The 12964-nt window shown below is 42.3% G+C and overlaps 1 protein-coding gene across 3 annotated transcripts; it reads left to right on the top strand.

Moving 5' to 3' along the window:
- The first annotated feature begins 3083 nt into the window (after positions 1-3083).
- LOC147613420 (polypyrimidine tract-binding protein homolog 3-like) lies at positions 3084-6881 on the top strand. 3 transcript variants are annotated; one of them, XM_086781354.1, is made up of 15 exons: positions 3084-3256; positions 3519-3590; positions 3972-4043; positions 4173-4249; positions 4339-4426; positions 4588-4720; positions 5045-5109; positions 5189-5238; positions 5321-5362; positions 5439-5496; positions 5589-5646; positions 5745-5758; positions 5923-6036; positions 6114-6257; positions 6353-6881. In XM_086781354.1, exons 2-15 carry the CDS (start codon positions 3534-3536, stop codon positions 6740-6742), a joined length of 1362 nt encoding a protein of 453 aa, XP_086637480.1. In that variant the 5' UTR covers positions 3084-3256; positions 3519-3533; the 3' UTR covers positions 6743-6881. The 3 variants fall into 3 exon arrangements, with proteins under 3 accessions (XP_086637480.1, XP_086637478.1, XP_086637479.1); XM_086781352.1 differs by having other exon boundaries at positions 5745-5794; XM_086781353.1 differs by lacking the exon at positions 3084-3256 and adding an exon at positions 3283-3302 and having other exon boundaries at positions 5745-5794.
- The last annotated feature ends 6083 nt before the right edge of the window (positions 6882-12964 follow it).

Raw genomic sequence — 12964 nt, 5'->3', positions numbered from 1 at the left:
TTATTAATTATTTTTTATAGAGGGAGGTTGTTAGGCGTGACCCAACAAAGGAGGAGTATGACTATGAGTATAGAGCCCCCCGTTGCAATTGTGGGCGTGGATGTGTACGCGCGAGGCGTATGCTCGGATGAGTCCGTTTTGGGGACTCAAGCAGATGAGGTAAGTGAGCCTAAACCATTCTCTTTTCTACGTCTAATTGTATTTTAATGCTCTTGCTTACCTTGCGCTTGATGGCATGTATGTAGGATGAAGGGGAAGATGAAGAGGAGGATCCTAATTATCAGCGTGAAGCAAGTGAAGAGGACGAGGAAGACGATGATGATGATCACTCAGAATTTGATGAGGATTCTAGTTAGATACCTCTTTGTTTTAAAAACTTTATGTATATATGGCCAAAGGCCCAACACTTTTTGAAATATAATAACTTTTTGGGCTCAATTGCATTCTCCACAATGTATGTGTTTCTTATATTTGTGTTTACGTTATAAATCTGAAACTGTGACTCTATTTTAATTTTAAAAAAAAAGAGTTGGGGCAGACTAGGGAGTCATGTGCAAACTCCCCAATCTGCCCCATCTCTTTTTTTGCTGTGCAAAGCTTTTGCTGCGGGACAGCGACATTTCGCTTTCTGCTGATTGAGCAGCGAACCCATTGCAATGAAAATAGCATTGTTTCTAGTAGCGAAAATGGTCCGACATCTACCTACCCTTCTAGTTGAAAACACTGTTGTTTTCGCTGCTAGACCCTCATTCTGTTATAGTGCATGGTGTGTCTTACCACTTGTTACACTTCAATGAACATATCACTATACACATCATCTAGAGTGGCATGTCATTTGCATAAACCACTTGTTACACTTAGACCGTGTAGTAGTCCCCTTGTTTCACGTCGGCAAAACGCATAGTTGTCAAGCATGGCACTACTTGTTACACTTCGATAACATACACCCATCAAGCATGGTCTCAAGCGATACACCAATAATACTAGGTAACTAGTATTTAATGAGAGGTCACCCACGATAACAATTCACTAGCATGGCACACTAGTGTCACGTATATCCCCATTTAGCCAAAGGGTGGACATTATGTAACATAATCCGAGTTTCATCCCTTGCTCAGAATAAATGCTCATTCTTTTCTTGGAATGCCTTCTCAAATTAATTCGAGTCTTATCCCTTACTTAGAATAAAGGCTCATTCCTTGATCAAAGTTAAGGCTCATTCCTTACTTGGAGTAAAGGCTCATTCCTTGCTTGGAATATCTTTTCAAGTTAATCCAAGTCTCCTCCCTTGCTCAGAATGTCTTCTCAAGTGTATCCCATGATGTATCCTTTTAGTTTTTGACAAACTTGACATCTAGAATAAGATTTCACATGTCAAGTTTCCCGAGGGAGAGCATTGAGATTCCTTTGAACTAAGAGAACATTGATAGAATAAGATTTCACATGTCAAGTTTCCCGAGGGAGAGCATTGAGATTCCTTTGAACTAAGAGAACATTGATAGAAAGACCTTGCACATCTCTTTTATTCGTTCCTCTATAACAAGAAGAGAAGCCTTCACACTAGATGTTGAAGTGCTTATTTGACTTGCCCTTTCGAGTATTTGTGATAAGAACAATGGTGATCCTTAACAAAAATGGCCAAATGGAATAGCTAAATGTATCCAAATTGTCATCTTAAGACATGGAATAGTTGAATGTATTAAAAATTTATGCAATCATTTTTAAGGCATGTCCAAGTTATGGGTTCTTTGAAGCTTGGGAGCAATGTGGTGGAGAGGTTGAGTGGATTACATAGAAGCATTATTTAAGAAATTTAGCGCATAATATTTCCTCAAGGCCTTGAAAAACCCCACAAAGACTTGAATGCACATAGAGTAGTAGTTCTCGAGAGCTGAAACTAATGGAAACATGAAGATGTAGTATCTTCTTCCACAAAGCTTGAAATGAGTTAACATGTAATAGTATAGCCTTCTACATGTGCTTCAACTCCACCTTACAAGAGAAATTCATGTTCTTTGGCATGACATACAAGAATGCCATCAAAATTTATAGCCACAATCTGACATTGGTAGACTACAAAGGCTTGTAAAAGGTTTTACAAAGTGAACTTTCAATAAAGACTCAATGGGGAAGTCTTCCTTGTTTTGGATAAAGTTAAACAACTCCTAACATTTAGCTTTAACAGTCACAAAAGTTTGTATCAGTGTAGCTTAAGATGTCCTCCAAACACTCACCAAACGGCTTGATCAAATTCTATGTCAGCTAATCTCAATAATGTAGCAAATACCACTAATTAACTTGCTACCCAAATACTTGGTGGTTTGTTAGGGTTACCTCACCAAATTGGATCACATTAGTCCTTCAATAAGCACCAATTGTTTTTTAATAATTGTCAAATGTTAAACAATTGCTCCTCATTTGTTCATAAAACCTAATGGTTGAAATTGATGATCCTTGCCAAATATTTAGTGGGCGCATGAGAAGCCACATAGTTGCTAAATGGTGCCCATTATTAGAGTGAGGTTTCTATAATCATGCACATTGTGGCCAAAATCTCACAATTATGTTAATATAAGAACTGTTAGCGGAATGGGCTTTCACAAAAGGCGTTCTTTAGTTGGCATGCCACATCAACTCATCAACCACCCTATGTGAATGCATTTGCTCTATGTCGAATGGTGCGTGTTACAAAGTCTCGGTGGTGATATGCGACACATTGATCTTAAGTGCCCTTAGGGCTGAATTCATAAATGGGGACTTCACACACGAGCTAAATAAGCTTTCTCTTTAGGCAATTGATGACTCGATCCCCAACACCCCCCACTCCGCCCCCCCCACACAAAATTCCGGTGCGAGACAAAACTATTAAAGTAGAATGCATTGTACATTGGCTACATTCTCATTCACCCCTTATTATGAGAACGAACATTAGTCTTCTCTTGCAAACTTCTCCCTCCTCTTTTTTTGTTCAACTTCATGAAGTGAGCTCTTAGGGGTTCCATGTGACATTTACCCCCAAAAAAAAAACCCTTGTGAAAAGCTTTATGGAGTTTTTAATTGGTAGAGACGTTGAAAATGTGACCTAGAGCAAATATTATCACACATATCTGGCCATTTGGATTTGCCCTAAATATAATCTACAGTTCGTTGTAACTCGTATTCCTCTCTCTCACTCTCTCTCTCTCTCTCTCTCCATCTCTCTCAAGATTCGAGTTTGCTTCCAATTGCAGGAGATACTCGTTCAACTGTGCAAAAGGTTAGGCTTAGCGTCTTTCTTTTTCGACCTCCTGTATCTTTCGAAGGCATGGCTATGGCTTTTTGTTTCTCTTTGTCTGCTAGGGTTACTTTCTTTCTGCCAGGGATTCTTCCTCCTGCAAGGGTTTCCTTTGGCTTCTAGGGTTTCCTCTGTCTGCTAGGCCCTCTCTTCCAGGGTTTCGTGAGCAAAGGCAACATCTGAGGCTTTCTTTTTTTCTTTGAATTTTGTCTTTTCAATTGAATCTGCTCGCTAGTTCTTGCAGTTGCATAGCGACATCATGACGGAGCCTTCCAGAGTCCTGCACCTGCGAAATGTTGGCGCCGAGATCTCAGAGGTATTTCAATTAAAACCCCAAGTCGGTACTATTGTTTATCATTGGACCTAGCCTAAGGCCCCGGGGTTCAGGGGTACAGCTTCGGCTAGTGTATTTCGAGCTTCAGCTCAAGCTGGACTCTGAAAGCCCTGGTTTGGGTATTCATTCGCATTGCTATCTCACGTCTTTGAGGCCTTTGCTTTCTGTGTAGCCTAAGTTGAAGGCTTGTCTGTTGTACTGTTAGAACTTAGCCCTGGATTGGATGTGGGATTAGCTGCAGGAAAGCTGTTTATCGACATGAGACCTAGCTTAAGCTGAGATTAGCTTGAGATTTAGCTGAGATTAGAGCTCCCGGTTGGATTCTTTGCCATATATGATCTGTTTCAATTGTCATTTTTTCAGGAGGACTTAACACAGCTTGTCAGGCCCTTTGGAAAGGTCACAAACCTTGTCATGGTTCGGACAAAGAATCAGGTAGGGTCGTGTCTTCCGAAGCTTCAACAAACAAGATTGCATTCAGCACAGGGCAATGGGCACTCTTTTGTCCAGGAGGGGTGGCTAGATGCCAAAACAGTTTGATTCTTATTTATCTTTCTTTGACAGGCTCTCTTGCAAATGCAAGACCTTGCATCTGCCATTAATGCCATGCACTATTTCAAAGATGTGCAACCCAGTATCAGGTACATCAATCTGCATTGATTGCTATGGCTTTACCATCTTGTCTTTGTAGCATGCTGCTAATGGGTTGAAACCATTTGGAAACAATCAGGGGAAGGAATGTCTACATCCAGTTTTCTTCTCACCAAGAGCTCATCACTTCTGACATGTCGGCGCAGCCCCGGAAGCAACAGGAGCAGGTAACTTCTCTCTTCCAACTCATTGCATTCCTTCTTTGCTTCTCCCCCATATCTTTCTACTTTTTGTGCTTCCCAGCTTTTCTCTTACTTCTCTCCTCTCTTTCTTTGGGTATGTGTGGGCACCGGCTGCCATTTGCATGTTTGCTTCTGGGCGGTCTCAGGATTCGCAGCCCAATCGAATCCTTCTAATTACCATCCACAACCCACTGTATCCTATTACAGTGGATGTGCTGCATCAAGTGTTTTCTCCTTACGGCCTTGTCGAGAAGATCGTCACCTTCCAGAAGTCTGCTGGTTAGCTTCTCCTTCTTCTTTGTCTTCTGTGTAGATTTTCTTTATGTACTCTGTAGGAAACACAGTTTCTTGTCTATCACTAACTTCCCTTACCAATACACGTCATTCAAAGCACTTCTTTGCATCTTTTTTCTTTTATTGCAATGGTCTCTCTGCCTCTGTGTATCTCTCTCTCTCTCTCTCTCTCTCTCTCTCTCTCTTTCTCTCTCTTTGGAGAGCTTTCACAGGTAATGAAAGTCCTGTGGATTCTAGCTCCAATTCAAGCAAACGCTACCTTTGGTTACATTTTTGTATATGTATCAAGGTTACCCTTTGTTCTTGCAGGTCTTCAAGCTCTGTTGCAGTTCTCTTCTCAGCACAGTGCTTTGCAAGCAAGAAACACCTTACAGGTACATCTCAATCATCTGTAAGCCGTTGGGAAGCACTTAATTGAACAAAGTCTTTTTACAACTGCCTGTCTTTTTGCAGGGACGGAACATCTATGATGGCTGCTGTACTCTAGATATCCAATTCTCAAAGTAAGATCAACCTTTTGGGTTTTTTTTCAGCATACATATGAAATTTTTGGATCATACTAATCTGTGGATTTTTCTTTTCCAGCCTGTCTGAGCTGCAAGTAAATCTCAACAATGATCGCACAAGGTATGAATTGTTGCATAAATTGTCCATGTGGATGCTTGCCAGACACTGGCATAACCCAGGTGGCCCCAATCTGCAGGGACTACACAAACCCAGGGTTACCAGCTGACCTTCCCGGTGGCCAGGGGAACTTGATGGTAGATTTCCCATACACAGAACTGTGAATTATGCTATTTATTTAAGTTTGTCGTGCTGTACTCTTAGCGACCCAGTTGTAATGTTGTGGTAGTCTTTGTTTGGAGAAAATGGGAATATATATGGCATGCCGTCAGGAGGTTCCAGATCAGGTATGCTCTTTCCTGATTTGGTGCAGCGTGTTCTGTAGTTTTATGGATTGCTATCTAATGTCTATCTATTCAATGTATGGTCTATGTGGTTGCCTCAGTGGCCTATCAGCAGGTTGGTCCTCCTTCTCTAGGATTGAATTCTTACCAGGCAAGTCGTCTTTTTGGGTTCCATATTTGAGATGTATGCAGCCTTGACATGGTGTCGCTATATGGCTAAAACCAATAATCAGGGTGGATTATGACTGTCACATAAGTCCTTAAATGTCATCTGATCAGATGCCTATGGGTGGTGGTGGTTCAACGGCAGCTGCTTTTGGGGGGGCGCTCCCGCCGGGCATTACGGGCACTAATGAAAGAACCACACTTCTCGCCACCAACATAAACGCAGAGGTGTGCGGGAATTGCTGCTTTGGTGGGATAATCTGCTTTCTGTAAACAAATGTCACTGACCGTTTGCAATGTTGCAGCAAGTAGATGCGGACAAACTATTCAACCTTTTCTCTAATTATGGCAACATTTTACGCGTGAAGTTTCTGCACAACAAGCCCGATCACGCTCTTGTTCAGATGGGTGATGGCCTTCAGGCAGAGCTTGCCGTAAATTACCTGAAGGTCAGTGTATGTTTATCTCTGGTCACAGTAACCTGTGGTATGGTTTAGAGATATATCTTGCAGATTTATAACCAGTGGGCAGATGACCTGTACAGGGTGCCATGCTGTTTGGGAAACGAATGGAAGTGAACTACTCGAAGCATCCTCAGATCAACCCATCAGCTGACACCCATGATTTCTCCTCGTCAAACTTGAACCGCTTCAACCGAAACATTGCAAAGAATTACCGTTACTGCTGTGCCCCAACCAAAATGATACACGTTTCAAGCCTTCCAACTGATACCACAGAAGCGAAGATAACGGCATATCTTACTCCCCATGGTAATATACTCGAATCAAAGCTGTTTGAGGCGAATGGTAAAAAGCAGGCCTTGATCCACTTTGAGACTGAAGAGCAAGCCACAGAAGCACTTGTGTGTAAGCATGCAAGCCTCTTCCAAGGTTCCACCATTCGCCTCGCCTTCTCAAAGTCAACGTCCTTGTAGCCATGGCATGGCTGTGTAGAGGTTATGACTTTCAGTATTTTGCCACTGATTTTGCAAAGATAGCATAGTTGTAGATGATCTTTATATTTTACTTTTTTAATATATGTATGAAGAGGTGGCTGTTGGGTGTTGATCAAAATTACTGTTTTGTGCTGTACGGTTCGCAATTGTCTCTTTCTTGCAACTATTTGTGTGGGGACTATGATGATTGTCTTCACTTACTGCATCCGGACAACACCACCTTTGCTCACCTACAGGGCAGGGCTTCAATTTGAAGGCCTATCCTAACCTTCAATTTGAAGGCCATAAACGAGGTTGACCTTCAAAATATATATGTTTGTGTAAAATTTAGAGAAATTTTCAAAATAGTGGCTTTGTTTTGCAACGCTATTTTCTAAGAGGCCTTCTCTAGAAGGTTTGAAAGACTTTGATACCTGCTGAAGGCGTCGAATTTCAGCACTGCTACAGGGGCCCTCAGAAAGGTCCTCATGTGAACGTAAGGAGTTTTAAACTTTTTTGAAGTCCGAAAAGGCTGGCAATTAACCAATCATGTTCATCTGTAGCATCCTTCATTGTATATTTAAGGTCACATAGGCTATAGCTATCAAGCCCTTACCCCACAGGGGTTGAGTCAAGATTAAGTTTGCTTTCCTGGCAAGTGGAATACAGACCTCGTTTGTGAGTCCACCAGAGGGGGTCAGTTCTCCAGAGAAGGTCACTTCTAAAAGAGTACTTAGTTCTTCCAAGTTTTTGAGCACCCAGTAGTGGACAGAGACAAATGGACAAGCTCATCCATCTATGGGAAACCTAGCTAGACGATGACTTTTCAAGCTCTTATGTAAGTATGACACTGATTTCTTCAAGCTCTTAAAGTATACATTCATGCACAGAATGTGTAGACAGCAACATAGGTTGATGTCTGAGCTTCAATTAAGGCCCTTGGTAAAAAGCTTTCATGGACAGCCTAGAGAGCTTGCCCATGAAAGTTGGATGGAGGATGTTCCTTTTAAGTGCAAAAGTAAGAAGCATGGGCTATGTGTAAGGATCCTAGTGGCTCATGCAGAAGTCTGCCACAGCATCTTTAGTCTGCCCTGTATTTTTATTGATATAGCTGCCTTAAGAGCAGCAGTTAAATCTGGAGCTATTGTAGCTCTTTCCAAGGGCCTTTGTTAAAGTGCATGGTTTAGAGGTGGCTTTTACAGCACGGATGCCAAGCATTTGGTGAAGAACTTGAGAGGTCTATTGTATAAGCTGCTGTGGTAAATGTGTGCCTTCCCAGCTAATTTGTAGCACTGTGTAGTGATTGTATGTGAGGGACTTGTTAGTCAATGAGAAGTGTCTAGAGGGAGAAAGGAGGGGGGGGGGGTTGCGGGGGGGTCTTAGGTCCCGACTACTACACATGCTATGATTTGTTAGGCATGGTGTGTAGGTCATTGCCAACACTGGTGGAGCCAGGACCATAGTGTTCGAATCTGAAATCATTGATACATGGGCTCTAATATAATGGGGGAGCTCAATTTCTTGTCTCCTATCTTGAAGAGTTGTCAAGCTATATAGCTTAGCTTAGTCTCAAGCTCCCAACCGAAGAGTTATCGAGCTGTGTGGTACTCCAACCTCGGCCCCAAGTTATGATCCAAGTACTATGTTGCAGGGATGGCATGGATGGCACCAATGATGTCCTGTACTGTATGTTAGACGATCCTTACCACTAGTGAGTGTGGGCAAAGACAAGTGATGCCTTTGGTCATCGATCCGGGCATATCCTTGTGTGACTCCAGCTCCCAACACAAGGGGTTTTTTGCCTACAACGTCTATTTTATCTGGAAAATGCGAATTCATTACAAAGGTTTAGTAGTAGCTCATGACCTATTGTAACTGAACCACTATCAAGGTGTGCTTCATTCATCACCTATGGGTCCTCTAGGTGCAAAGCAAATTTAACATTTTTTTTTTCATGGTACAAAATAAATGTAGTGATGAATATATATGTATTTTGGTTAGTGCCGTTTAAATGGTTCCAAAGCTTCACCGTTTGGGATGACATTTACATGTATCTTTGGCGATGCTTTCTTTACTTTTTCTAGTACTAGAAGTAAAATAGGGGAGTTTTATGAGATATTTGGCCAAAAGTTTCCCACTACTGAGATGCCCCTTATGGTGCAGATATATGTAGCAATCCAAACCCTGAAGCGTTGTAAGGTAGCTTCTAAGGTTTGCTGCCTTGAACGGTTCTCTCGTCATCTTAGCGAAAACTAGCATCTCTTGCCAAGGAGTGCCTCTTCTCAACCATGACACTTGTCCTTCAAATGTAAGAGGTCAAGTGTGAGAGCCACACAACAACGTGAAGGGCTGTATCCTCGGTAGCAAGTACTACTACCTGTTGTAACTATTGAATGATACGACCTTCATTTATCAATGCATTGTTATGTGGACAATTTGTAACTAGTGAATGAGATGACCTCAATATGCTTTGTGACGTGCACATTTGACATCTTTCCGTCTCTTGTTTTTTCTAGATATTTTACTAGATACAATAATCGTATCTAGTAAAAGTGAAAACAAGAAAATATGACACTTACTAGATTGTCTATCTAGGAAATTACTTCATAGATATTTAAAAAGAAACTATTTACCATCTAAGAAATTATTTGTTATATAAATAATGTACTATATAGGAAATTATTTGCAATAAATTATTACATAGTAATTTATATAAAAAGCATTGCTATATAGAAAATCAACAACTCACTGTAGTAATCTCCATAAGAAAACACTCATATATGGTAAATTAGCCTTCAAAATATCACTATATAGTAATGTTTGTAGAAAACATTCTTCTAGAAGAAAACATGAGTTTCTAGAGACAAATATATCAAAAATCAAGTTTACTAATTCACTTGATAGTATTATAGAATATATTACTAATATATTAGAGAATGTTGCCACCCACAACTAGTATGCTTGGGCAATTGTGCCTATGGCCTTCCAGAGATGTTTTCCATCTGATGACATTCGAAAATGACTCATGAGGTCCGCACAACACCAAGTTTGCTCAGGTGTTTTATCCTTATACAACTACCAAATCTTGACCTCCACCCTTGTCAAATAAGCACCAAATTGAACTTCCATATAATATTTCTAGTCCACCCTATGCTCAAGGCCCCGCTCCTCAAGAAGCTCCCACTCATCAACCCGACCTGGACGACCTCTTTGCCTTCCTTTCCTCCCAAATCATTGGAACCTTGTTAAAAGGTAGGCCAAATTTATGAAATGACTTTCGGGATTGGATGAATGCAAACTACAGGCTTCTATGGAGGAGGACCCTACCTCAGATTCCTCAGATGAATTTGAGCCCCATCATCCAGACTTACTCCATCACCACAACCCAGAACCTAAAGGCACACCCGAAATTCACATAAATGTGCTGGGCCACTACTTTGAGGGTGATAACACCAATGCAACCTTGCCCATTTGCTTGTCATCAAGCCCTTGATGACGTGTAGGTGCCATGCACGATCGCTTCTATCAATAGTGACAAAGTCGACCACGATTGGCTTAAAATCCTTGCTACTTTTGACACCGCCCTCCCAGATCGCAAACTCGACGCACAATTCATGTTGCCACACAGAGACCCTCCATGAATCCTACAAAGCCATTTCGTCACTTAACACCCTCAGTGTAAGTGTATCTCCCCAACTTGAAACAACCACCCTTAGGGTCTTGAAAAATTTTCCTTTTGTAGAAATATGCAATAAAAATGTGCCTTGCTGTCACTCACGACTAGCCACAATCTTTTGCCATGGGAACCATGGGTCTCTCTGGGAAAACCATCTCTTAAAAAAGCCCATGCGAAAGTTCAATTGCCGGCTGGACAACGTATACAAAGCCTTGGATCCTTTACACAAAACTGCACATATTGTATCTAACCCATTGGCTTGTAAGTTCTATGTGGTTCCCATAGGTAAGATAAAAGAAGCAGTCATCCTCAGAGGAAGTTGGGTCTAGAATGCGACAAGTACAATCAACTCCGCTGCCAATATAGCTACCCTCTTCCCCAGGGAAATGCGTCTAATGAGTGTTGGGTATTTCATTCCTAAAATTTCTGTAGGAAATAATAGTTGGAGTGTAGATTTCATGTCATTGATGCAGGGGCACTCCAAGGCCAAATTATTATTGGAAAAGAGTGGATTGATGCCACTCACTGCCAAATCAATTGGCGTGAAGAACTAGCCACCATGGAAATCAACGGCAAAAAGGCCACAGTCCTCTTGTGTCCCCAAGAGGAAATCATACACACACCCTTGCCCCCGACTGCCCTTCCCCCTCATGTCCCATCCTCATCACCGGCAGTCTTCCCTTTGCTCACACCCCATGCCTCACCAAAGCCAGTCAATCGCGATCACTATCGACACCATCCACCAATGACAATTAAGCCTTGTTTTCGTCTCGATATTGCTACCCCTCAACTCTACAACTTCGACCACCCAAACTACCAGCACCCCAATCTCGTATCTTTATCATCACGACAATTAATGGTGGGTGCCCAAGAATCTTCTTGCCGCTTAGGGCTTCTATGATGGCTACACATAACTCTAGATCCTCAAATAACCATCTCTGAAACCTAATTGCAAGAAACTAACTAAGCCAACAAAAACCAACCCTAAGTTAAAGCTTCAATGTTGGCTCGTCCCCTGACTACCTGTTATTACAAGCACAAGGCTATTATGAAGACAACCCTCACCTTTGGCTACCCACCAAGAACTCCGCCTGTGCTCATCCACCGCCAGTGCTCATCCACCAAGAACTCCGCCTGTGCTCATCCACCACAAACAATTCCCTAGGAAGCCGCGACAAAAGGTCCCACAACCACAACCACGGGTTTTCAAACCCCGAGCAAAACGAAGCCAACAACATGTGGTGCCTACCAATGTGCTCAACGCTCAAAGCTTCCATTAAGGCAACAACACCTATGGCTCCCCAAGCCACAATCAACAGCCTCTCCTCCGTGGATGTGGTCGACAACCACATCATAGCGCAAAGCCTTTTCAACAAAAAACCAAGAAGCCTCGACAACCATGGACCTTCATCACTCGGCAGCGTTGGGTGCCCAAATGTCTCTTAAAAGCCAAAGGCTTCCATTATGGCAATTCTATCATTTGGCTCCAAGGCATACCCCTTAGCAATTCATCCAAACCACACCCACCATGCCAGTATACCTGTCTAATCGACAAAGATGGTTTGGTGACCAATGGGCAGGCAAGTCCCCTCCTCCTCAACAAAATCCTATAGACTTGCCCACACGGAATACATGGGCACTCAAAAGCTCAATTTGGCCACCCCTTTTCCCCAACAGAGCCTCCTTCACAAAGCTCCACCCTGCCCCTCAACTTCGTTACCAAACCAAGGGGCACTGCTACAAATGGCTGAGCTTATCCAACCACTCAAAGATAAACTTAAAGGTAAGCTCTCAACTCTCGCAACATGGGCCACTCAAAGATAAACTTAAAGGTAAGCTCTCAACTCTCGCAACATGGGCCACTCAGTACACAAAACCCTCTTTAGGGCTATTGACTAATAAACACATATGAAAAAAAAAGTCCCTAGGTGATTAGGATCTAGGTGATTAGGACCACGGGAACACTTTTTGCCCTTGCCCAACACTTGCAATTCTCACAGGGCTCTGTTCTATGCGCACACACTGCACAAAGCTTCATCATCAAGCAACAGCCATCCAGGTACATCTTTGGATAAAGGGACCATGGTGGGGCAAGCCTGGTCAATGGTACGACCTATCACTTGGATCTTCTTAATCACCCCCGCTTCACCCCAATAATTATGCTTTATGCCTAATCGATCCTACTCTTAGCTACTTCTTTGGCTCAACACCTATGGATCCTTGCCATCAACTACCACTCTTATCACCACAGGATCCCAGAGCTCCAATGACATAAGAAGACAAAGCACATAAAGAAATAGAGAGAACACCACAACCTGATGATTCAACATCCACGGGAGCCAAGATACCCATCACGGTGTCTTAAAAAAGATGCTAGAGCTTTATGTACATCTCCATTGACATACAACATCTTGGAGCACAAGTATTCTCCATGTGTGTTGCCTCCTTGTCCCTCTGGAATTCCCCCCTCGCCACTCACTTACTTACACCATTGTTTTACTAACAATCATACCACCTACCACTAGGATATTGGTCATTAAGTATTC

This window comes from Cibotium barometz, chromosome 43, assembly GCF_041138505.1.
Source record: "Cibotium barometz isolate CiBa-2024 chromosome 43, ASM4113850v1, whole genome shotgun sequence".
Lineage (NCBI taxonomy): Eukaryota > Viridiplantae > Streptophyta > Polypodiopsida > Cyatheales > Cibotiaceae > Cibotium > Cibotium barometz.
This window is presented reverse-complemented; position numbering and strand designations above follow the sequence as displayed.

Excerpts from the sequence above, each read along its gene's own strand:
- LOC147613420 (XM_086781352.1), top strand. The coding sequence starts at position 3,534 with ATGACGGAGCCTTCCAGAGTCCTGCACCTGCGAAATGTTGGCGCCGAG. Across the intron at positions 5,110-5,188 it reads AAGCAAGAAACACCTTACAG|GGACGGAACATCTATGATGG; the intron begins GTACATCTCAAT and ends GTCTTTTTGCAG. Across the intron at positions 6,258-6,352 it reads TTGCCGTAAATTACCTGAAG|GGTGCCATGCTGTTTGGGAA; the intron begins GTCAGTGTATGT and ends TGACCTGTACAG.